The sequence below is a fragment of the Sinocyclocheilus rhinocerous genome, unplaced genomic scaffold, assembly GCF_001515625.1.
Source record: "Sinocyclocheilus rhinocerous isolate Xijiao unplaced genomic scaffold, SAMN03320098_v1.1 scaffold72, whole genome shotgun sequence".
NCBI lineage: Eukaryota > Metazoa > Chordata > Actinopteri > Cypriniformes > Cyprinidae > Sinocyclocheilus > Sinocyclocheilus rhinocerous.
The window spans coordinates 3,948,054-3,972,490 of NW_015628351.1; the positions used below are offsets into that span (position 1 = coordinate 3,948,054).

General features: G+C 39.9%; 2 protein-coding genes across 3 annotated transcripts in view; both read right to left on the reverse strand.

Moving 5' to 3' along the window:
* Positions 1-2,504, reverse strand: part of LOC107737610 (emerin-like) — a 3,895-nt gene extending 1,391 nt beyond the window's left edge. The window contains exons 1-7 of one of the 2 annotated variants that reach the window (XM_016549173.1): positions 2,362-2,504; positions 1,688-1,771; positions 1,370-1,465; positions 1,222-1,256; positions 1,106-1,140; positions 537-578; positions 388-444 (exon numbers count right to left, since the gene is read on the reverse strand). In XM_016549173.1, coding sequence (XP_016404659.1) covers positions 388-444; positions 537-578; positions 1,106-1,140; positions 1,222-1,256; positions 1,370-1,465; positions 1,688-1,769 — 347 coding nt within the window. In that variant the 5' untranslated portion in view covers positions 1,770-1,771; positions 2,362-2,504. Of the gene's footprint in view, positions 1-387; positions 445-536; positions 579-1,105; positions 1,141-1,221; positions 1,257-1,369; positions 1,466-1,687; positions 1,772-1,981; positions 2,339-2,361 lie in introns of those variants that run through there. The other variant, XM_016549174.1, reaches the window with a different exon arrangement.
* A 2,648-nt stretch (positions 2,505-5,152) lies between these two features.
* LOC107737611 (filamin-A-like) overlaps positions 5,153-24,437 on the reverse strand; it is a 36,211-nt gene continuing 16,926 nt past the window's right edge. The window contains exons 8-47 of the mRNA XM_016549176.1: positions 24,117-24,317; positions 22,689-22,826; positions 22,450-22,576; positions 22,220-22,356; positions 21,930-22,126; positions 21,687-21,800; positions 21,467-21,610; positions 21,257-21,380; positions 20,996-21,156; positions 20,830-20,920; positions 20,521-20,690; positions 20,251-20,368; positions 19,779-20,041; positions 19,237-19,555; positions 18,982-19,155; positions 18,730-18,892; positions 18,453-18,613; positions 18,072-18,239; positions 17,862-17,985; positions 17,258-17,414; positions 16,973-17,162; positions 14,946-14,969; positions 14,083-14,330; positions 12,558-12,644; positions 11,232-11,331; positions 11,007-11,147; positions 10,733-10,861; positions 10,293-10,466; positions 10,038-10,199; positions 9,740-9,943; positions 9,447-9,599; positions 9,210-9,332; positions 8,846-9,112; positions 8,440-8,577; positions 8,240-8,355; positions 7,426-7,558; positions 6,998-7,174; positions 6,683-6,901; positions 6,297-6,500; positions 5,153-6,187 (exon numbers count right to left, since the gene is read on the reverse strand). Of these exons, the coding sequence (XP_016404662.1) occupies positions 6,003-6,187; positions 6,297-6,500; positions 6,683-6,901; positions 6,998-7,174; positions 7,426-7,558; positions 8,240-8,355; positions 8,440-8,577; positions 8,846-9,112; positions 9,210-9,332; positions 9,447-9,599; positions 9,740-9,943; positions 10,038-10,199; positions 10,293-10,466; positions 10,733-10,861; positions 11,007-11,147; positions 11,232-11,331; positions 12,558-12,644; positions 14,083-14,330; positions 14,946-14,969; positions 16,973-17,162; positions 17,258-17,414; positions 17,862-17,985; positions 18,072-18,239; positions 18,453-18,613; positions 18,730-18,892; positions 18,982-19,155; positions 19,237-19,555; positions 19,779-20,041; positions 20,251-20,368; positions 20,521-20,690; positions 20,830-20,920; positions 20,996-21,156; positions 21,257-21,380; positions 21,467-21,610; positions 21,687-21,800; positions 21,930-22,126; positions 22,220-22,356; positions 22,450-22,576; positions 22,689-22,826; positions 24,117-24,317 (6,425 nt within the window). The 3' untranslated portion in view covers positions 5,153-6,002. The remainder of the gene's footprint in view (positions 6,188-6,296; positions 6,501-6,682; positions 6,902-6,997; positions 7,175-7,425; positions 7,559-8,239; positions 8,356-8,439; positions 8,578-8,845; positions 9,113-9,209; positions 9,333-9,446; positions 9,600-9,739; positions 9,944-10,037; positions 10,200-10,292; positions 10,467-10,732; positions 10,862-11,006; positions 11,148-11,231; positions 11,332-12,557; positions 12,645-14,082; positions 14,331-14,945; positions 14,970-16,972; positions 17,163-17,257; positions 17,415-17,861; positions 17,986-18,071; positions 18,240-18,452; positions 18,614-18,729; positions 18,893-18,981; positions 19,156-19,236; positions 19,556-19,778; positions 20,042-20,250; positions 20,369-20,520; positions 20,691-20,829; positions 20,921-20,995; positions 21,157-21,256; positions 21,381-21,466; positions 21,611-21,686; positions 21,801-21,929; positions 22,127-22,219; positions 22,357-22,449; positions 22,577-22,688; positions 22,827-24,116; positions 24,318-24,437) is intronic.

Genomic DNA, 24,437 nt, shown 5'->3' on the forward strand with positions numbered 1-24,437 from the left:
TTTTAATAGACTGATTCATGCAGTGAAAGAACGCACTCTAAATGTGCACGCACACTAGTCTAACCTACTAGACTTCATCACCTAATGTATGCGTAAACTCTGTAGGTTTTGTGTTTGCTTTTCGCGATGTACTCGATAATATCAAATCGCACATCGTTAAAACAACAATTACGAATCATAATTAAGACTTTCTTGTACAATTTAAGACTTTTTAAGGCCTTAAATTTGATACAACTAAATTTAAGACTTTTTAAGACCCCGCGGAAACCCTGTTTTCAAGTGAGGTTATTACATTACAGTATTACACACAAATTCTAGTAACATATTTTAGGAGAAGATGAAAATAAGAAGAAAACCACTTAAATAATATTTCAAACAAAAACTCACGCATTGTTATAGCCTATGTCTTCATCTCTGTAATCAGTCAGCTTTGACCTCCGTATGCTGTGGAGAGATGCCATATATCCAGTTAGCATTTAGGTGGAAACCACTTGTAAGCTAAAAAATGAGATGAAAAAGGAACAACTGAATCTCACTCGTGGGCAAAATCGGCACCGGTGACCTTTGACCTCCTTGTGCTGGGGAGAGATCACACATATACAATAACTGTAAGCATATAAGTATATTTGTGAACTCAGCTAGACGTTTTGATAGATGTTATGATTTCAGATTACTGCTTAACATCAGATTTTCTGTGGGTTTATTTTCTGTCAAAATGTTGTATAACTTCAAAGTTTGAAAATACAACTTCCATTAATTTTACAAAAACAGAATATGGAAAAAGTTTTCATATCCTTTTGACAGATACTGTATTTCTTCTTGTTTTAAGCATAAACCCACTTAATTTTGTTCAGTTTGTCAAGACTTTGATGTATCCTGATTTGAGAATGTTTAGATTATTTGTATTGGGAAATAAAAATACTGAGAAAGGTATTTATTTTTTGCAATGCATGCAAAATTTCATACCATGATTTTATGAATTTAAGACTTTCTGCTCTGATTCAAGACATTTTTAATGCCTTAAATTGCGCAAGGGCAAATTAAGACTTTTTAAGACCTGCAGAAACCCCTTAACATGGTCAGGAAAATGAAATAAGCTACTTACACATCACCAGATCCATCGTATATGCTCAGTTGTGGCTGCCGAATTTGAAAAATGGCTTAATAATAATAATAATAATAGAGCAGTTATCCTTCAAGTTAAGTTCAGTTTTTACTTACGGGCTGATGATAGCTAATATATTCCACTTCCTCCTCTATGAAAACAAAAGCAAATTTTACAAGTGTAATTCTACACCTTAAATATGGGGAATGTCAAAGCCTGCCTCTTTTTTTTTTTTTTTTTTTTTTTTTTAAAGAGAAGCCTTACGTTCTTCTCGGTAGTATGTCTTGTCAGACGAGGAAGGCTTAGCTTTTTTGGTCATGGCATCATTCAGTTTCTTTTCATAGAGCTTCCGTGTGGATTCTGCAAAAACAAAACCGCCACCAAATCACAGCACAACTTTCCACAGAATCATTGATAAAAAAACATGCTCTAACATGCTTTCCTGAGCTAGTGTTAAATTTAATGAATAAAAAAATGAAAGAAAAAAAAATCCTTTTTACATCATTTTTTATATTTATATTATTATTTTTTATGACTATCATGTTACAACTTACTCTAAAAGGCTAAAGGCTTATCACATACCTACTATGGGTCCATGTTTAATGCCATATTCATCCAGCAGCTGACTGATCTCCTTATCAGACTTTCCACTTAATGAGGACATATCTGCAACAACAGGATTTATGTAAAGGTTTTAGATTTAAAACTGATGACTCATAATAATGTTCTAGCATGTAGGTAACTAGTAGGCCTACTGGTTGACTGAGAAACGTAACGTAAAACAAGATTATTTTATCTCTAAAGAGAGTCTGAAAGAACAAAATCAATCTCTCATAGAGAGATACAACAACCAGCACTGCATATGAATAAACGTACTTCAGTGTCAGACTGCTATAACATCTGGGGCTGAATGTCACACATGTGCAGCCTGCAACAGCTGTAAACTTTGAGGTAACGTTACTCTGGACAAAAGACACGTCCTACGCAAAGATCAAGCGAACATGGCATCTTCTGTCAGGGCATTCGGGAGAAAAGGACCACAAACGCGTTTTTCAGGCGAACAAAAGGTCAGAGAAAGGGATTTCTTAGATCGAGCTAACGTTAGCAAGCGAAACCACTGACACAACTTCAACAGCGCATTTAGCATGACTTAGGATAGAAGAGTGAGCAATAGTAATGCAATAGTTTCGTGTATTTTGTCGCCTAAATATACATTTTTTATGTTTAAAAATAAAAAATTCTCATAATTGAATTACCTTAAACGATCCCCGGACGTTAAAAAGGCGCTTTCCTGAGCTGGGCGTGTCGCGCTGGAGGAGGAGACACGCATGACGCATCACTTCGCCACGCAGGGACTAGGCGTGTTCAAAGCGTCGTCTTTTTTTTTTTTTTTTTACAAATGTTTTAATGTATAAAGACCCAAATACAATTTGAAGAAAAGCAAGAAATATGTTGTAAAAAAAAAAAATAATAATAATAAAAATATTTTGTTTTTCTTTTAGGCAGCAAAGGCCCCATTCAGCTGATCAAAATTTACAGAAAATACTTTTACATTGTTACAAAAGATTTCCATTTCAAATACATAGTTTTTTTTTTCTTCTATTCATCAAAGAATTGTGAAAAATACGTATCAAAGTTTCCACAAAAATAGTAAGTGGCAGAACTTACCCGAATGCCAAATCATATAACTTTAATCATATATTATCGTACAGGCTATCATTAGAATGATTTCTGAAGCATCACGTGACACTGAAGACTGGCGTAATGGCTGTTGAAAATTCAACTTGGCCATCACAGGATTAAATTAAATACATTTTAAAATATAACACAATATTTTTTTTAAATACAATTGTATTAATATTTCACAATATTACTTTTACAGTATTTTGATCAAATAAAAGCAGCCATAATGAGAATAATTATTCTTAAGAAACTTCTTTCAAAAGCATTTAAAAAAAAAACGTACCCACCCCAAACTTTTGAACGGTACTGTAAATGTAACTGTACTGAATCCTAAAACATGTATTATTTGGAAAATATTTATTTTATAAATAAATATAAATTAGGGTCCTTTTTGAAGCTTGAACTCTTCAGTCCAATCATTGCAATTTCATGGAAAAAATAAAATAAAACAATAGCCGACATTTCACGGGGGAAAAAAAAGAAATACTGGCTCAGAACGACATGAGTGTGATTAGAAATGATGATGACGGCTATAATTTTGGGGTGAACAGTCCCGACGTGCAGTGCACTTTTCTACCGCTGTGGGGCGACATTGCAACTAATGGAGGACTTTTTTCAGACGTTTTTGAAGATAGGAGAAAACCCAAACTGTTTGTTTTCGCGTTGTCATGGACAGACAGCTATAACGTGATTCACTGTCACGCTTCTCTGAAGGGAAGCTCTTTCCTTTTATACTAATAAATCGCCGAAGCTACCTGTGATACCGGTGTAAATTACTTTTGGTGTGGAAAAAGCCAGTCAAATCATATTTATTCAAATCAAAGTAAACGTAAAGGCCCCTGACAAGGTGGTCAAAATCTTCCTTAACAGGGGCCTGCAGTAACAAACAGATCCAGGGCCCTGGAAAACATAGTTATGACACTGGACCCATCATACCTTATATGGACAGAGTTTATGTACAGTATCTTGATTGTCTTGACTCAGCTGCATGCCAGCCTTGGGCGTCAACCTGATTTAGAATTACTCAAAAGATTTCATCAGGAGCCACAACTGATTTGATGAATCAGTAACTAAGCAATTACAGTAGTAGTTTTACTTTTTGTGCCAGTGTAGGTGTCTTTTAGTAGTATATTTAGTTTATTTTTACATTGACAGAAACAGTTGTTGTAATTAATTTTACTTCCCAATGTGGCTTGTATCCGAGTGAAACGGCTTCTTGAACAAGGGGAAAAAAAAAAAAAAAGTAGATCAAGACTTGAATTTGGCATTATTGCAATCATTTTGATTAGATTACTAGAGCACATGAATAAAAAAAAAATAATAGATTTGCATGGCTAAATCATTTAAAATAAACAGTATTTCATAAAAGAATTGGCAATTTTGATTTCATAGTGACTAAGGTAATCTTGAATGTTCTTAATTAGTCAATTTTCCTTCAAAATTCTACAATATTTGAAGTTTAAATATGCTTAAAAAGGGGTCATATGATGCTGCTAAAAAGAACATTATTTTGTGTATTTGGTGTAATGAAATGTGTTTATGCGGTTTAAAGTAAAAAAAAACATTATTTTCCACATACTGTACATTACTGTTTCTCCTCTATGCCCCGCCTTTTTGAAACGCGTCGATTTGTACAAAGCTCATCGGTCTGAAAAAGCGAGGTGTGCTCTGATTGGCCAGCTATCCAATGCGTTATGATTGGCCGAATACCTCAAGTGTGTGAAGGAAAGAAAAACACGGCTAGCCTGAGGGGAAGCACCGACTTAGCGTGCACTGAGGCCGGGATAGAGTGAGCTGAGGCGGGATCATATGACCCCTTTAATACTAGCTCAAAAGGTCTCCAAACGTTTTGCACATATTACAGAATCCGATCACCAAATTTCAATATACAGTTCCCTTAAATGCATAACCCATATTAAAATAATTTAACCATGAAAACACATTCATGAAAAATGGATAAACTCCAAAAAGAGTTCAAAATCACAGATATACAAGAAAATGAAAACATTTACACGTTGGTTGACAGAAAAATAGTTAAGACAACTTTATTGTGTATCAAAATACTTTGTCAAAATGTCAAAACTTTAATTTTTTTTTTTAGACTATTTTTTTAAATTCTGGAATACTGATTATACATTGACATTGGAGCACAAAGGGCTAAAGAACTGACAAAGTGAGCGCAAATAAGTGACGTTTTGCCAGATGTTACAACTTCCAAGTGTGTTTTACATAACCAACAATAAACTCAAGCAGTATGCATCAAAAATCTCCCTTTCGTTACACCTTCAGCCAAATGACATGGTATCAAAATACTTTGTCAAAATGTCAAAACTTTAATTTTTTTTTTTTAGACTATTTTTTTAAATTCTGGAATACTGATTATACATTGACATTGGAGCACAAAGGGCTAAAGAGCTGACAAAGTGAGCGCAAATAAGTGACGTTTTGCCAGATGTTACAACTTCCAAGTGTGTTTTACATAACCAACAATAAACTCAAGCAGTATGCATCAAAAATCTCCCTTTCGTTACACCTTCAGCCAAATGACATGGTCAACATCATCTTTATTCTGCCATGTAACTTCCCTTTGATTGCTAAATCACTTGGCACACAATCCTGGTTTTAAATGGCACCCAAATGACATTTTCAAAAATGTCTTCATGGTCAAACGGAAGCAACATGCAGCTCTGCAGACTGAAAAATATTCAAAACACTCAAACAGAAGGTCAGACCCACAGAGCTTCGGCACCAGTGCTAATTCAGTCTACGTGACAGTCTATGTTTAAGCGCCTCTTCACCCAATGGTAAGTATAATGAAAAATTTGTGTTAAACAAGCGGCTGAATCACATCTGTATTTCTCCTGCTACTAGCAATGGTTACTCTGTACAGTTATGACTGGAACAGCAGTCTCCTAAACCAGGCAAAACATACTAGCAGCTACTCTGTGTTAGAGACTAGATCAGCAACAAACCAAACACGGAGCAAAAGCCACCAGGACCCTCTGATTTAAAGGATTACTGAATGCAGCAAATGTAACAGGATCCAAAAATGACTGGCATACAGTGACAAGGTGCTTCTTTGAAATCCCTCTCTTGCTTGAAAGCTGAATAGTGGTGCAGGAAGATACAGGATGAGAGGATCATAAAAAGGAAGAAGGACAAGAGAGTTTTCAGTGTTCCTGTATTTGATACTGGAGGTTTTGGTGGAGGGCAGTTAAACAGTGATGTGATACGGGCTCCCGGCGATGTGCTCGTCGCCCCATTTCACCACCAGGATGTACTCTCCTTTCTCCTTCAGCTGGTAGGACACATTATAGAGACGGTTACCCAAGTGTTTCACCAAGATCTCCTCGCAGGGCACTTTGGGTCCGTCCACTCCAACCAGGAGCATGTTCCTCCCTGTGGAGATTGATAGAAATATAGTGTCAAATGCTTGCAATCAACAGGAACCAGGACTGAATGGCCAATTGTTCAGTTTCAAAGTAATCAATTTCTAGATAATTCATACCTGCTTTACTACAGTCCACACTGAAAGTGTTCTTCTGTCCTATGAAGCCCTTGTTGAGTCCAAGACCCTTGGCAACTACACGGCTGGCGTCGGAGCTGCCCCAGCCTGGCGCTGCCTGCTGGCTGGTCGTCACACTGCGGGTCACAGGGTCAACTAGTACTGATGAAGTCTCGTGCATGCTGTGGCTATTGACCAATCGGGAGCCTGCAAAAGACACATTTGACATTACACACGACAACAGTTTCTGTCCCCCACAAATTAGACACCATGATAAAACATTGAATTTGACAAAAACAACAAGTTCTAGTAGTAATGTTTTATTTTTTAAATATACCAAGATAAACCATGGTATGTAATTGAACCTAAAGCTTTTTTTTTTTTCATACCTGTAATTTTAGCTTTGAACGGGCTGCCAACAATATGGTATGGTCCACCGTATTTGATAGAAATTAGGTAGTTTCCAGGTGCCATAGGTGTGTAGGTGACCTTGTAGCCCTCTGGGCATTCCTGACAGTCCATCTTCACCTTGGAAGGCCCATCGATGGTCACTGCCAAAGCTCCTGGGCCAGCTGAACTTGTGTTCACAATGAACTCACATGGAGATCCTGAGAAGGTGGTGGTGTACGGTCAGTTTAGTTCAGCTGCACACTTTGACAACTATAAAAGATCACACTATACATGATATCTAAAGTGCATTGTACCAGTGGTGCCTCCTTCCAGACCAGCTCCATAAGCAGACACCATTCCTGGGTCTCCAGCCTGGCCAGTTTCACCAACACGGATCTTGAAGGGGCTTCCAGGGATGTGAGAACCATTGAATTTCACATCTATCAGGTACAGGCCATTCTCCCTGGGGATGAATCTCACAGCATACTTATCTGTGAGGAAAGGCGGCAAGAGGAAAGCAGTTGAAAATCAATTAGAACTACTTTTGCTAATTTTGGCACCAACATTACATGTGGTAGCCTTGAGGTAATACAAGTAACAACATTTAAGTCCTTTTTGAAGCTGTTAATCTTTCTTCTGGATGCTTCATTTCCCAAAAATATGTAAATGCCTCAATGGGTTTCATTTTGAAGTGCAAGCATACAATGCAAAATGCACAGTCAAACCTTTAACTCATCGTTACCTTCATCGATCTCTGTAACACAGCACTCTTCAAGCGCTCCGGATGGGCTGTGAACTTTGGCATCGATGACTCCCTTCGCCCCATTTAGGCTCACAGCAAAAGAGGCCGGCTGGTTCACCTTTAATCCGGACTCCTGCATTAACACGACACTGCCACACTCAACCAAGCATCAAAAACTGCGTAAAAGTCTGACACTACAAACATGTAACAGGCCCTCGTCTAATATGACACACTACATCTCTTACCTTCAGGCTAACAGGGTTAAAGAGAGAGGCTTTGAGAGACCAAGAAATGAAAACCCTCCACCCCCAGCAATACACAAAAGGAAATAGTTCAAAGTAAAGAACAGAAAGACAAACAAGCCTCTTTTGCCCTCTTTAACCCTTTAGCCAATCATTTCCAGCCATGTTGGTGGTAGGGCTGTTGGGAGCCTTTAGGACAAGGCACGAGAAATACAAACAGTCCTTCAGTATCCCAGAAACCCCAGTGCAGCCCGTGAACACAGCAGCAACTGATAACTGTGGCCTTTTTGGTGTGATGTGTATGCAATATTTTGACTTCATTTATCAATGGTTGAAGTAAAAGATTTACTAATTACGCAGTTATCAAATGTGTGCATGTATGTGAAAGCATGTGTGGTGCTGTATGACATTTACCTCTCCTTTCCTGTATTTGTGATAGTACCATGACATGAAGCCAAGTTTGATTTGTTTAATGTGAGGTAATGTTTTCCCTGTCATTGTGGCTGCTGTGCCAAGGGTTGACTTGGGAGTTGTTTTGGGTGGACAAATGTCTGTCTTTCTCGAAGCCTCACCTGAAGACTGGCAACAGTGAGACGGCGGGCGTCATCAGATGGTGAGGCCACAGGCACCACAAATGGACTGTCAGGGATGTGCTCATCATTGAATCTGATGGATACTTCATAATCGCCTGAAATGGATGGAAAGCAGTCAGCTTAGACGCTTAAAACCTACCATAAGGAAGAACAGGGAGAATTCAGAACAAAAGCCTCACCAGGCTCCTGGACAATGTAGGAGACACCGCTGGATCCATCCTTGCGGTCTTCAAATGCAATCTCAGCCTTGCTGGGTCCCTCGACCGCAATGGACAGACCACCAGCTCCTGCTTCACGGGTCCAAATGCTGAACTCCGCTGCACAAGGGGAAAACATGAAGCATTAAGATCACATTGATCATTGTTCTGCAAATTTGTGGGTGAAATCCAGTCTTTTCAATCATATTCCACACAATTGAAGGTGAAAGATATCCCAACATAGATTTTGCAGTGGGCTGAAGTTGTTAATGCCATGTTGACCAATGGAAAGCTGCTTGATTTGAAAGTGCATATGAAATTTTGCCAAAATGTGACCGTTAAAACTAATTTGACACAGAATATGTAAAGACAAACCAACACCTCATACCTGGTACACCCGCCTCTGCTCTCTCTAATCCTGGGCCTCCTGCACGGACCTTATGGGCGCCTCCCTCTCCAAGAGGACCCACAGTGAACTGGAAGGGGGATCCGGGGACATGCTGACCTTGATACTTCACACTAACCGTGTGCACACCCATCTCCGTGGGCACGAAGCGAATGCAGTACGTGTTGTTTTCTCCCTCCATGATCTCAGCCTTGTGTACTTTGCCAGATGGGCTGGTCACCTGAGCGGTCATGTCTGCGATGCTGATCTCTGTGGATCAAAAAGTACAGAGGGCGACAGATGTAGGTGTGTTAAAGGAGGGAACTGTTTATGATGATTATGTTCATATTTTTCCCACAAGTTTTACCGGGGATCTTCAGACTGAGGTCGCACTGGCTGCCAACATTGGCCACAGAGGCAGCTCTTCTTCTGCGGGTGATGCTCTCCTTCATCCGACCCTCTCCTGTCACTTTGACGGTAAAAGCACTTCCTGTTGGAGGAGCATAACGGGTGAAGTTAAACAGTCTGTGGAATCATACATCAATAAAGGACTAACTAAAACTGCCATTCTGAAAGTGCAACACTGCTAGTAAATAGTAAATACCTGGAACATGTTGGTCTGAAAATTTGATGTTAATAATGTAATTTCCTGGTTCTGTGGGGCAATAAGTGACTTTGCAGGTGCCATCTTCCTGATCTTCAGTGTTTATATCTACTTTACTGGGTCCCTCAATAGACAAGCTGAGTCCTCCATATCCTAAAAAAAGAAAAAAAGAATTGAATTAAAAAAAATATATATAAATTAACAAATACAAAAAAAATAAAACCAAAACTAATTAGATTCATAAATTCATAAGTATTAAAAAGAATCCAACATTTTGTTTTTGAACATATTACCTGCATCTCTGGTGTCAATGACAAATTCTGCAGGCTCAAAGGTGCGGGCTTCACTCAGGCCTTGACCAGTTACACGCACACGGCTGGCATCACCGAGCTCAGATTGGTTGATCATGACTGAGATGGGGCTATTAGGAATATGACGTCCATTTTTCTTAATGTTAACCAGATGCTCTCCAATTTCCTTGGGCACAAAGGAAATACCTTGAGAGAAAATGCCAGAAATAGATGCGATTAGAACAACTGCAGACTTGACACATTTCATTCCACATACCGTCACTTCCATCGTAACACTTACCCACATGCCCATTCCTGAGCATCTTGAGCAGACACGGCTCCTCCCGGCCAGAGGGGGTGGTAAGAGACGCGGTCAGCTGGCTGAGGTCCAGCTCGCCGATGTCTAGAGGGATGTCAGCCGCTGAGCCCACCTTCAGATGAGACATGCGCATCGAGTCATCGCCTGCAGACAGACACAGATTTGATGACTTCACTTTAAACAATGGACATGAATGGACTTTTTTGCTTCCAAATCTCATAGCAGCACTTAAAGCACCTGTGATCTTGGCCATGAAAGGGCTGCCGGGAATGTGCTTGTCGTTGTACTTGACAATGATGTTGTAGTCTCCAGGAAGAACAGGGAGGTAAGAGACAGTACAGGTACCGTCCTGATTATCAGTGCAGCTGATATCTGCCTTTGACGGACCCTCAATGGCCAGAGACAGACCACCTAATGAACACACAAGAAATATTGTAACCAGTTTTTCCATTTTGGGCTGTTCACACTATAGAGTTTAAGGTTGTCTGTTAAATAACAGAATGGCTTAAGCATTAGTATAATAAATAATTAAAATGAATTAAATAAGAAAATTAAGGGGGAAAAAACAAACAGGATATAAAAAAAAATAAGATAAATAAAACTAAGGAAGTTAGAAAAAAACATCAATAAATAAATAGGATAAATAAAGCTGAATTGGTCAATGTGAGCATCTATACCCTCTCCAGCATCCTTGGTGTTGACAGTGAAGACTGCAGGTTTATTAACCATGCCATGAATTAGACCAGGACCATAGGCAGTCACATGACCACTGTTGACATAATCCACATAGAACTGCAGTGGACTTCCTAAGACGCAAGAGAAGGATTTCTTAATTGAGCAGTTTATATACCGATTAACCCCCCCAAAAAACATTTTTAAAGTATTTATCTCTTGTAAACTTATTTGTATGGCTGGAAAAAGAAACAAGTGGCCAATTACAGGTTCTTTTACCTGGGATGTGTATTCCGTCGTATTTGATGTCCATCTCATGCAGGCCAGCCTCAGTTGGGGCGTATTTCACGGTGACTGTGCCGTCCTTGTTATCGGTAATATCAGGCTTGGCCACTTTTCCAGAAGGCATTCTCACATCACCTGTAAGGCGTGGGGTACACATAAGAATCTTCTTGTAGAAATCAGGATATTTCTGTTATTGGACAGATTTGTAAAGTAGAATACCTGTAATTTCTCCTTTCTGGATGGTGAAAGGAATGACCAAGTCGAAGGGTCTCAGACCAGCTACATCCAGTCCGTTCATGCCCAACTGCCCGTCTGTAGCCTGTGAGGAAGAAGAGGGGAATCAGTCAGATCAAAACTAACCATGAGGTGGACACTGAACTCAGATTGCCATCAGAAACTGAAGATCTGTAACTAATGGGTTTGTTTCTGAGGCTTATGTCAAGTAATCAGTATTTGCTTATTGCTTAATTGGTTCAATGTTACTTTTTATTCCACTTTGCGTTTAATTTACTAGGTCATGAGTTTATATACAAGATACATGATCAACAGCAGACAAAGAATAATATTAAACTGACATCCTGAGAATATAAAGTTATGGCTGATGTCCACATACTACTGTTAAAAGTTTGGTGTCTATAAGATTTTAAAGTGTTTTTGAAAGAAGTCTCTTTCAAATGCATTTAACTGAATTTGTGACAATTACTCCAGTCTTCAGTGTCAAATGATCCTTCAGAAATTATTCTAATATGCTGATCTGGTGATCAAGAAATATTTCTAATATTATCAATGTTAAAAACAGTTGTGCTGCTTAATATTTTTGTGTAAAATGTCTATTAATCAAAGAAACTGAAAAGGTATCACAGTTTTGTTTAATAATAATAAAACAATCTTAGTAACTCCAAACTTTTTAACGGTAGTGAACTGTATATTGATTTTGATGTCAAGAAAACACTTTTTATATATACACATCATGAATGGAGATGAAGCGCACAAACAGTAGACATGACAACAGTACCCTTAAAAACAAAAACAAAACAAAAAAAACAATGATAATGGAGATGAGGATGACGAGGATGATGAAGCGGCCACCAACACTGTGAGAGAGAATGACACTCTAATGAGAGATTGCAGGATCAGTCAGTGATTGACCAATCTGGAGAAGGGGTGGAGAAAAAGCCAAGCAGACAAGTGACAACGTGACCAACGATGATGTACCACACACAAAAACAACATCTAAATGCCCACACAAGAGACAATGAAAAAGTGTCAAACACACAGCTTAAGCTCGGCAACAACCAGCCATTTTGTTCAAATGTGTGATTCCCCACATTTAGTGCTTTCCAAAATGGCTGTCATTCTGATTCAATGAAAATGTATTTAAGAGTCCACATAAAGCAGAATCATTGGAAATGAGGTGAAAAACCCTAAACCTGGAGGAAGAGAAAAACAGGAGGGTGAAAAAGGGAAGGACGTAGGACTGATTTGGGACTCATCAGTAGCAGAGCAGGAAATGGAGACGGGGAGGAAAGAGGGGTGTGTCAGTACCCATGGCTGGCCCATGTTGGGCGCGTAGGCGTACTGCAGGTTCTGGGTCTGCTGCATTAGTTGGTCAGGAGAGTCGCCTTCCAAAGCCTGAGACAGGGCAACAGAATCAAAGATGAAATCCCTTTAATAACAACCACCTCCGGTTCAAAGCTGCTCAACCAGAAGCCACTTTAAGAGATCTAGATTCTTGCCAAACAACAGTTCATCCTGAAATTAAAATGCTGTCAATTTTGACCCTTACGTTTTTCTAAAACCAGTTTTTGTGCGAGGAATTGGCCAAAATGTCACTAAATGATATTTGCCTCAGCACAGTGGTTCAACAGTAAGCTTAACATGAATTATATTTTAGAGAAAAAAAAAAAAAAGGAAAAAAAAACAACTTCTTTATAATGCTACAAACACACACACAAAATGACCTTGTCCAGTATGCTTCAGTTCTCACCGAAGAAATGCAGAAAAATGGCTGAGAGTCCTGAAAATGTATGAGTGCGAGTTTGGTTACACAATACAGTCATCACTCCAGTAAGGACTCAAATACAGCAATGTGGCCTTCCTCTGAGACCAAAATCACCATCATTAATAGAGCCTAGAGTTTTCAATCCATGACCAAACTCAGGCCAGACATTCAGGTTATTCTGACTTACTGTATGCTGTATCTTTCCTATGATCAGACTTACGGTTTTCCTTAAATCAATGATAAAAATCTCAAAAATCCCGTAGATCTACACTGATGAAATGTTCAAATGAGCCAAGACTCTTCAAACACCAACTGTCAAAAATTCAAATTTAAACATTCAAACTTAAATTTAAAGTATCTCAGTAATTTGCTAAAACATGGTAGAAGTATTAATACATGCCAGCAACATGCTAAAACTTGCTATGAACATGTCGCAAAAAATTAAAAACATTTTGACGTTTTTAAGGCTTGAAAAGGCCTTGTCCTAAAAGTTTCTTTTAAACTTCTCAATCTATTTTAAAGAAACATACAGATACAGTATCTTAAATCTTATAGAAATCACAAAATTAAATTTTTCTTTTTCAATTTAATATATTATTATGTCTTCCAATTTAATATATTATCACTCCCAGTTTCTGTGAACAAAATTTGAAAACAAGCAGCGCTGTCATAATTACAGCAGAAATGCAAGAGAAAATATCTTTGCCAATACTGAGGGGCTTTGAATATTTTGGTTGTTGGACAATGAGGGGCCTTTGAGTCAAAAGGTTGAGAACCGTTACCCTAGAGGAAAGAAAATCATTCGGTTTTGGAACAACACGAGGATGACAATGGTCATTTTTGGGTGAACTAATCCCTTAAATTGCATGTCGATGCTAACACAACAGTGTAACTGCAAGAATAAGCTACGAATGTATTCACATTGTAATGATGGTTTTGCACTAAAGGTTCACAGTGTATATTTAACACACTATCCTGCTGGAAAGATTTTCCTGTGTGAGTTCAACATTTGAAACGAATAAACAGTGCTCCATATGAACACAAAGGATCTGTATGGCATATATGTACCGTGACTTGGAAGGGGCTGTTGGGGATGTGTTCTCCACCGAAGCGCACACAGATGACATATTTGCCAGGCTGGGGTGCTGTGTAGAAGATGTCAAATGTTCCATCCTCGTTTTCAACTACGTCCACATCCACCTCGCCTCCATCCGGAGTGCACACCGTGCACGTCACCTTGCCCTTCCCAGCAGCCTTTGCATCCACAGTGATGACAGTCTGCTCTCCGATCTGAATAGTTGGACCAACTCCAGCACCTACAGAATACAGAGAAAGGTTTAGTAACAGGTATCATGCAGACAGATGTCTTGTTATTAGAGAGTTTAGTACCCATCCCTCCATAGTTACATTCCACCATGCACTAGATGCAAAATGTCTGGAGCGTCAAGGCAACAGCTTTAGAGATTTGGGATCCATCATTTAAAGAGATCTACTACGTCTATGCAGGTTAAGATTTAATGCAAAATTTAATACTCCTCTGTGACTTTAAAATTATAGATCCACTATCCTTTTTGTCCGTTACCTCAATTTCCAGAGCTGTCGATTTAATAATGCGACCACTAATACAAAAGAAATATACGCAAGCTGAGGAAAACAATATCAGTACACGTACATTCCACCATACTGGCATATTAAAGACCTGGCAAGTTAGTCATTAGTCACCCGCAATCATCAACTACTTTGAGGAGATGTTGTTGTACTTTGAGAGTCATTTTGAAATGGCGGGAAATGCAAGATAATCAACATATGGACTACGTCTTAGCTATAGTAGTGGATAGGATGGCAAATTATGAGGCCTTTGGTATCAGACACAGTGCAATTCTGCATGCAGTACCAAATGACAAGACTAGAGCATTATTCAAAGCGCTTACCCAAACCGTGACCTCCGATTGAGACTGAGAGACCGTGAAGCAGAGCGAGAAAAAGTGAAAAAGTAACAATCAGGGCAAAATACAACAATGTGTGCAAAAGATAAAACAGAAGCGAGGAATGAAGTGATGGGAATGTGAGCAGCACTGCACAATAGGAGGTGTGTTTCTGGGTGGGGGATGAAGATGGGAGCAGTACACAGAACAAACTTTACACAAAAGGATCAAAATCTGTTCCCTTGTAACAACCAGCCTGAACATTGAGGTTTAGATTAGATAGAAAAATGGTTCAAAGAACACAGTGGAGAGTCATCAAAACATTCAGTTTCCAGTAGCTCCAAAACCACATGATTATTCTGATCCCTCCACTCAGTGTACAGTGGCAGACCATCTTAAGACACCAGAAATGGGTAAATAAAGAGGCACATTTACCCTCTCCTTTCTGTAATATGGACATCAAGCAGTTTGGCTAATTTTTCAGAAAAAAAGTATTTTCAAAAACTGCCTTTTTTGCTATTGTGATATGAAAACAATACAGGAATTTTCACCAGATGATTTGAATAGTTACAAATTTTAAAATCTGAAAATTTTTTTGAAGTGCGAACCATACTTTTGTACAAAAGTGTTGAACAATTAATAAAACTTGAAAAATTTGGTTGTTTTCATTTCAACCAAATTCTCATTAAATTGACACATTTAATGTAACTGCAAAATAAGCAAAAATTAAAATTGCAATAATACTACTACACTGAAAAAAATGTGACTATTTAAGAAAAATAAAAAAGTACAACAGTAAAATCACAACACTAATATTTACATTCTAATTTTTAGGGATGCACCGATACGATACTGGTATCGGGCCGATACTGAGCTCCTGTACTCGTACTCGTTAAAATGCCCCGATACCAAACGGCGATACCACACAGCATGTGTTAAGTGCCATATTCAGACAATGAAACACCAACAACAGAACAACAGACAGCAGAATGGAGTTAAGGATGTCTACTACGAAGTATATGTATGCAATGAATATAATGTTAAACATTCAGTATTGACTGTATAGCCATTATTACAGCAAAGCGCGTGATTACAGTACTAAGCCGCTGCAATGTAGCAGCTCTAATGCTATTTCATTAAAGATGATGTACCATAGAGCAAAAAATGAACAGTGAAAGTTACAAAAACTTGTAAAATACATTTTAATGGGCATAATTACGTGTGAAAATAACCGAAGGATATACAGTCAAACCAAAAATTATTCAGAGACCATATATAATTTTTTATATTTTTTTTACTAGTGGGTGCAGGATACTATAGTTCATTTATGTAAGTGAGGATAGCAAAATAAAGTAAACTGTGACAAATCATACCCAAAAATTCTTCATACAGTGGACTACCAGTAAAATTTATACAAATTTGTGACCAAAAATTATTCAGACCAAGTCTGAGAAAAAACAAAAAACATTGAAGTTGAGGTTTGCATGAAGCTGGATGACAGCATGCCCAGGAGACTACAGGCTGTCATTGAGGCTAAGGGCTGCCCGACTTAAGTATTGATAGTTGTGTAAATACTGTCATACTAACCGCGGTCTAATTTTTGGTTGATTGTAATCTATTACATACCTTTCTATCAAAGTTATCTAACATTATCAAGCTGAATTTGTTCTGACACAGTGTAACTCTGAGTTTCATTTTCAAGTGTTAAACTGTCATGCTGTTGGCAAATTACACACTGCCTGTTTCAGAGTGAAGCATGGCACTGTGTGCAGCTCAGGACACAGTGTTTCAGCTGTATTTCATATTACATTTTTAATCAATATTGAGTAATTTGATTATCACATCAAGCAATACCGATTACATATTGATTTATTTCAACATCACGCTGCCCTACCAAATTATTATATTGCTTTTTATGTTTAGAGCTCAATAGATTAATTTGAAATGAATGGAAAGGGGCCTACAAAGTGTAGCAATCAGTAATGAATGGAATGTCAATTTATTTCAACTGATCCAACCCGAGCATTACATACCTGTGACTGTGCATTTGCTGGCATCTCCCGTTGGCAGGGCTCTGATACGATATGGAGAGTATGGGATCTCATCACCACCGTATTTGATGAGAATAGTGTAGCGGCCAGTCATGTCAGGCACATAGGACACAAGATACGTCCCATCCTGATTATCACGAATGTTAGCCTTCTTTGGCTTACCGTCAGGGTCCTAAAACAAGCATTAAGAACCAAACAATGCATAAAATGTTGAATGAGAGACCATGGCAACTTTATGGCTGTAAAGAGTAAAACGCATCAACTCACAGTGATCTGGACCGCCAAGAGTCCCTCTCCTGCATCTTTGGCATCAATAGTGAACTCCACAGGTAGACTGGCAGGCACACCAGTGGTATTCAGACCAGGGCCGCTGGCACGGACTTTACTAGCATCATGAGTGGGCAGAACCTTCACCTTATAAGGACTGAATAAAGAGACCAAGTGTGTGAGAGTGGAAATAAACAGCAGGGAAGGACAGGGACCAAGGGAGTTTAAAAATGCACCAGGCCTGCTATAATATATCAACTCCAGTAGTCGATGCCAACACCACTGAAACTTCACAATACTTTAATGCCAACTGAAGACCACAGCAAAAACTGATTACACTTCATGCTGTTAAATATTAATATAAAGGATAAAATACATCCATCAAATATTTCTTAATTGAAAGTACTCAATATCAACAATGCAGAAGGTACACTTTTTGTTAAGCGATGACAGTTTCTATGTATATTTTTTCTATGTATATATTCTCAATGCAAATTGCAGGTAAAAAGATAACCAGAAACAAAACTTGCATGTTTACGATCCATTTTCAAAACTCATTTTGATTAACAGGGTGGTTAGTCATTGATCTAAGCCTGGAGTTTACCTGTGTGGGATCTCTTCATCAGCATACAGGACATTAATAGAATACGGCCCCTCTTTGGTGGGTACATAGCTGACTGTGTGAGTCCGGTCACCATTATCCACCACCTCAACAGGCTCCACGACACCTACACAACATAAACAGTCCTCTTATTCAATGGAGGGGGGGGGAGAAAAAAGCCATATAAACAAGATTATTGAATCACGGTCTCACCTTTGGGTCCCTGCACTCTGACCTGCAAGGGAGCCACTCCAGCCTTGCTTGCATCCACAGAAAAGACCTGTGGGATATTGGCACGCACGTTGTTCCCAAGCCCCTGACCCTGGCATTTCACTTTAGTTGCATCAACAGTATCGTGGACAGGTACAGAGAAGGGGCTTCCTGTGGAGGGGGGGGCGGGAAAAAAAAAAAAGGATTAAAAACAAATGAAAAATAAATAAATAAATAATTTAAATCAAGAAAAAAAACACAAAAATACACTAAAAATAAACATGTAAATAAATTACAATAAAAAAATAAAAAAATAAATAGAGACAGACAGACAGACAAAGAAAGGAAGAAAGAAATACTAGCACATGATGCAAAAATGCTGACCGGTGATTGGTTGGCCTCCATAGGTGACATTGAGGTTGTATGTGCCTGGCTCATATGGGATGTATTCAACACAACAGCTGCCATCTTTGTTATCAGTGCAGGACATTTTGGCCTCAGAAGGTCCCTCCATAGCCAGCCCCAGTCCACCTGTACCGGCCCCACTGCATCAAAACGCAGACATGAAGTGAGGCAGAGAACCTTAAAACCAGACCTATTGACACAGCGACTGATTTTAGCGCAAGATTAAAACAAAAAGCCGAGTGCTGAATCTACCCACCGGGTCTCCACAGTAAACTTGTTGGGTTTGTTAGTGATGCCAGACTGAAGTCCTGGACCATGTACACGCACACGTGCTGGGTCACAACCCTCGGTCACTGGCACACGGAACGGGCTCTTGGGAACTGGGGCGTTATCGTATGTAACCTCAACACTGTGTGTGCCTATTAACATACAATACAGAAGACTGGTGTAAAAGCAACCAATAATAAACCACATTTTTACAATTTCTAAAAGTGGTGCTGAAACTCACCGTCCTCATAGGGCGTGTACTCCACTTGGTAGGTGCCATCTCCCAGGTCTCTAATCAGAGCTTCTGTGCGGTTACCTGATGGGTTATTGATACAGGTCTTGATATGATTGCCACCCGTTTTGGTGAGAGGACGAGCATCCACAGTGAAATCAGTAGTGGCCTCCCGGAAAACACCTACAGACAAACATTCAAAGTGGCTAAATAAGCCAAGACAAGAGGAACTCCTGCTTGATAAACCAGAGTACGCCACACTACCTTTGCCTTCCACTCCAGGTCCGAACACTTTCACTCCACCGGTTTCCACAGCAGGCTCCACACTGAGTCTGGCTGGGAAGTTTGGCACATCCTGATCACCATAGCGGATGGTGAGAGTATAAGCTCCAGGGTACAGAGGGATGTAAGTGATGGTGTAGGTTCCATCCCCATTGTCCTGAATATGGACTTCAGCCTCGGTGCCATTGTCTGAGATGATCTCTATAGTCAGCTCAGCAGGACCAGCATTAGTGCAATCGACCACAAACTGTCCTGGCTCGCCAACCTTAGCTCGCTCCAGACCTGGCCCAGAACATCGCACCTATACATGAGAAGAGGGGATATGAATGAAAGGGTATATTTGTTCTACTGCTAAAGCAAATATGGGACTTAGACGCCAAAACCACTCGCTGAGAAGTCGTGCAACATTAAGCAAATTACAGTTTATAGAATAAACACCCCACAAAGAGCTTTTCCTGACGCCTTGTTGTCGCCTTGTTAAACTGCCAATAATATTTAATTCCTAGGTTTCTAAACTGCCTTACCTTAGATGGGTCAGTAGGTGCAATGGCTTCCACGGGGAACGGACTGCCGGGGATGGGGGTGCCATCAAATGTCAGTTCAACCTCATAGGGTCCCTTATCTCTGGGGATAAAACGGACCTGACTGGTTTCTGGGCTCAGGCCTGGTTCAACTTTACAAGGCACCGATTTGCCAGATGGACCTGTGACCTTGGCGCCAACCTTGCCCTGGCCACCTGCTCCTTTGGACTTGACTGTGATCTCCTGATCCTTGCCGACGGTCATTGCTAAAAAATAGAGCAGATAATTTTGACTTGTAAAAGGTTAAAGGTGATTCAATCCAATCGAAGGTTATTTGTATAGCACTTTTCACAACATCATTTCAAAGCAGCCTCACAGACGTTTCAATGTTACATTCAGTCAAAGATGTCAAAGCAACTCTCATTCGTGACTTTCAGGTTAACTGGCAAACTAGACAAGTAAAGTGTTAACTTACTATCTCCAATACCAGCCACTTTAACTTTACTGAGATCCAGGGATGGGGCGACTGCTACAGCAAACGGGCTCTTGGGAATGGGATCACCACCATATGTGACATTCAAACCCATATTGCCCTACAGAAGAAAATGAGCACTTAGATTGCAGCAGTACTCATTTTCTAAATAACATTTAGAAAACCATAGTTACAATATTCAAACACTGCAATATTCTTTTCAAAACCAAGCATCACCAGTCATGGAGACTACAAGAGCAAACATTGGCTCACCTGTTGAACAGGGGTATATTTAACAGTGTGGGTGCCGTCATGATTGTTGATTATGTCAAAGTCACGGACCGCCTCTCCCTTGGTGGGTCCAGTGAACTGAGCGTCAAGCCTAGCTTTGCCTGCGGCCTTGGTGTTCACAGTGAAGTGAGTAGGTTTGTTCAGCTCCACACCTTGAAAAGAAATAACAGCATTGGAGATTCACCTTTAAACTAAAAAACAAAACTGAAAAAAACCTTTTTTTAATTGAATGGGTTGGTCATACTAAATAATTGTCTACTTATAAATTTTTTTTCCATTTTATTTCCTCACCAGTACGGTTGAGTCCAGGGCCTTCTGCTTTAACCTTGCTGGCATCATGAGAGGGATCAACCTTGATTCTGATGGGCGTCAGGGGAATGGCCTAGAAAACGAAACGAGTTTGAATAAAAGAAACCTCACTAGACCATTCACCACATACACTTGTGCTTCCTCTTACCTGCTCAGCAAACAGCACCATGATTGTGTAGCTGCCCGCTCCAGGGGGGGTGTATTTGACGGTGAATGTGTCATTGTCATTTCTAATGATGTCGAAATCGATGTCAGCCTCAGCAGGTCCCACAACACCTGGAGCGCATTTGATGCCTATGCTGATGTCACCTTGAAAAACAGAGGACAAAAACAACACTAAGCTTATTTGCCCCAAAAAGACATGAAAATATTAGTTTACATCTAGTTCTTTTAGAGTTAAATTTCTTACCCTGTCCCGCCTCGGCACAATCCACAGTGAAGTATGTTGGTTCAAATGCCTTCAGGCCAGTCTTGGCCACTCCAGGTCCTGATACTTTCACCTTATTGGGATGGCACCCTGCCCCAATGTTCATCTACACAACAAATGCAGTGAGAACACATTAAAACACTCTTCATTAGTAATTCCAAGGACGTTAACCATATCTGAATGACTACCCACCCTGAATGGGCTCTCTGGGATGTTGACTCCACCCCAGGACACCATCATAGTGTGTTTGAGTGGTTTGCGAGGGGTGTAGCTGCAGCTGTATGTTCCGTTACCGTTGTCCTTCACCTGCACATCCACTGGGTTTCCATCACGGTCCTGAGAGGGAAAGAGCTTGTTAGTGCTTTGATTTAGAGTGAAGAGTCCGTCATGAGCCATAAAGCAGAATCCACACCTGAGCTTGAATCTTTAGAGGAGCTTTGCCACCTAGTTTGGCATCCACAGTGAACTCTGCTGGTTTGCCGACTGAAAGGCCAGAGCTCTCCAGACCTGGACCATAAGCCTTCACCTGAATTACAAAATGAGACGCATCACAAGAATTACCAACAACAGACTCATTTAGAGTATGGACTATCAGCTGCTCATGTTAGGAATATTTTCACATCAAATATTTCTAGAAAGGCGGCAGGTTAATTACCTTGTCAGGGTAGAAGTCTTTTCCTGGAGCAGGTACGACTTCAGCCATGAAAGGGCTGAGCTGGATGTCCTCGTTTTTACAGAGCACATGAACTGCATACTCGCCCGGTTCTGTGGGCCAGTACCTCACATCACAGGAGCCATCTCCCTTATCGTCACATTCGATCTTAGCCGGGGATGGGCCCTCCACTGAGAACCCTGAATGGAGAGTTCCCAAGTTCATATTGGATTTAAGAAATACAATTGTATGCCGTTCAAACAGGTGGATGAAAGAAGAGCTAATTGACATACCCAAAGTGCCCACGTCATCTCCGACAGCTTCCACCACAAAGTCAGCTGACTTGCCTACCACACCACTCTCCAGTCCTGGACCCCATGCCCTGACCTGCTGCGGTCCTGCTTCAGATCCAATCTTTACCTCAAACGGACTGGAAACAAGAAAAAGGAATTGACATTTATCAAGTCCAATCACTACTCTCTTATTGGGAATAGAAACCCACTGCATGGGATTAATTATTTACCTGCGTGGGATGTGTTGTCCACCCCATGTGATCATGATGATGTAATTCCCAGGTGTGGTAGGGTAATACTCAAAGCTGTACACGCCATCTCCCAGATCCTTCTTCTTACAGGGCTCCTCAAGACCCTCTGCGTAACACATTTAGTTGTTGGGTAACTAGCTCTTAAAACATCTGTACTGTAGCTTAAGTTAATACTGAGGGCACTGTGAACATTGTGAATGAGTATGGCGTCCACTCACTGGGCCCTTTGATGGTGACTTTGAGGTCTCCAGTGCCAGCTCCTTTGGTGTAAACCTTGAACTCTGCAGTCTCCTTGATTCTCAAGCCTTTAGGCTGCAGACCACGGCCCTTGGCTCTACACAGGCTTGGATTACAGGCTGGTGAGAACATAACCAAGTTAGTACAAATTTGTAGTTAACGGTGTACCCTTCTATTTACAAAAACAAAGGATTCAACAAAAAGCAACATCCCAATTAGTAAATAAAAAATAAGATATAAAAGATACACTGAGATATAGAGTCACAACTGTGAAATTTAAAGTCACAATTGAGAAATAGTGTCACTATGTATAATGTATGATATCCTTGCATAAGTTATTGAGTTAACAGCCTTTTTGTGGTCATGACAGGATTGAAATATGCTAACTGTCTGTGAAGAGCGGTGTAGGTTCTAGTTAACAAAATATTCTCATGTTAGCATGTATAATGTCGGGAACATACTTTCGAAACAGTATGTTCAACATTTCAATGTAATGCCTTGCAACACCGACTTCGATTGTACATTGCATTACTGTAAATGTGTCTGGTATTTACAAACGGAGGAACAAGTTGAAATTTATGATTTCTATTTTAAAAATAAAGAAACTTGTACTGCATATCTGTTCTTCAAAAAAAAGCAGGCAGAAAAACATGGAGCATACGGGGGGGGGAGTGATACTAGGCTCTGCTCGTGGTGTAAATTCTTATCTTTCTTTGTCTTGATCCAAACAGCCTTACAAGAGGAAGTGGTAAGAATGACTTTACAGTGCTGAATAATACTGGTGGGAAAACTGTCTAATAATAAAACGCTATTTTTAATGTTCCATTTGACTACTGCTCCACACATTACTGAGTCACAGGAATTTTGCTTGGCTTACAACGCCATGGATAACATTGTCTACACACGTCTCCAGAGAAACGAACATCTATTAGCACTTATATGGGCAGTTAAACACTTTCTGGTCAGTATAACCAGCGATTCAAAATGATGTCATGTCATTTCATTGGCACTGTAAAGTGTTTGCAGCCTAAAGTGAGGGGCAGAAAAGCAGCATGTCAAGTACCCAAGACATATCCAAGGAAACAGGAAATGACATCAAAAGCCAAAGGGAGGCCGATCCAAAGAGAAAAGGAGAGATACCAGTGGATGTAGACGAAACCAGTCCTTCAAAAGGAGAGACACAATTGCCAGTGAAGAAAAACAGAGGAAAAAGACAGCAAGAAAAAGCAATGCAGACAAGGACAGATAACAGAAACCTAAACTTTTAAATGAAGTTTTGTACATGCTATTCAGTGGTAATGGCCTTTCCATGCCTCATTAAAATGAATCCAGTGTATATCCCTTCCACCTACTTCCCTTTCCTGTCTTACACACAATATATTCATGCTTAGCCCTTCTCTGGATCTTACCCTCTCCCACATGGACAGTGTAAGGGCTCTTGGAGATCTGCCCCCCAGCAAAGGTGATATAGATGATGTGCTGGCCCTCCTGAGTGGGCTTGTAAGTGCATCGGTAGCTGCTGCTGCCCTTATCCTCAACACTGCATTCAACAGTGCCCTTCTTTCCACTGGGGTCCATAATGACCACCTCGACCTCTCCTACTCCAGCACCTGAGAAAGAACATCTTATTTTTAAAAATGTCTATTTTGGTTGGTTTAGGTTAAATTATGTTACTTCTTTAGATAAACTAATAATATGATGTTTATTTTGTCTACTCCTATCTTTATTTA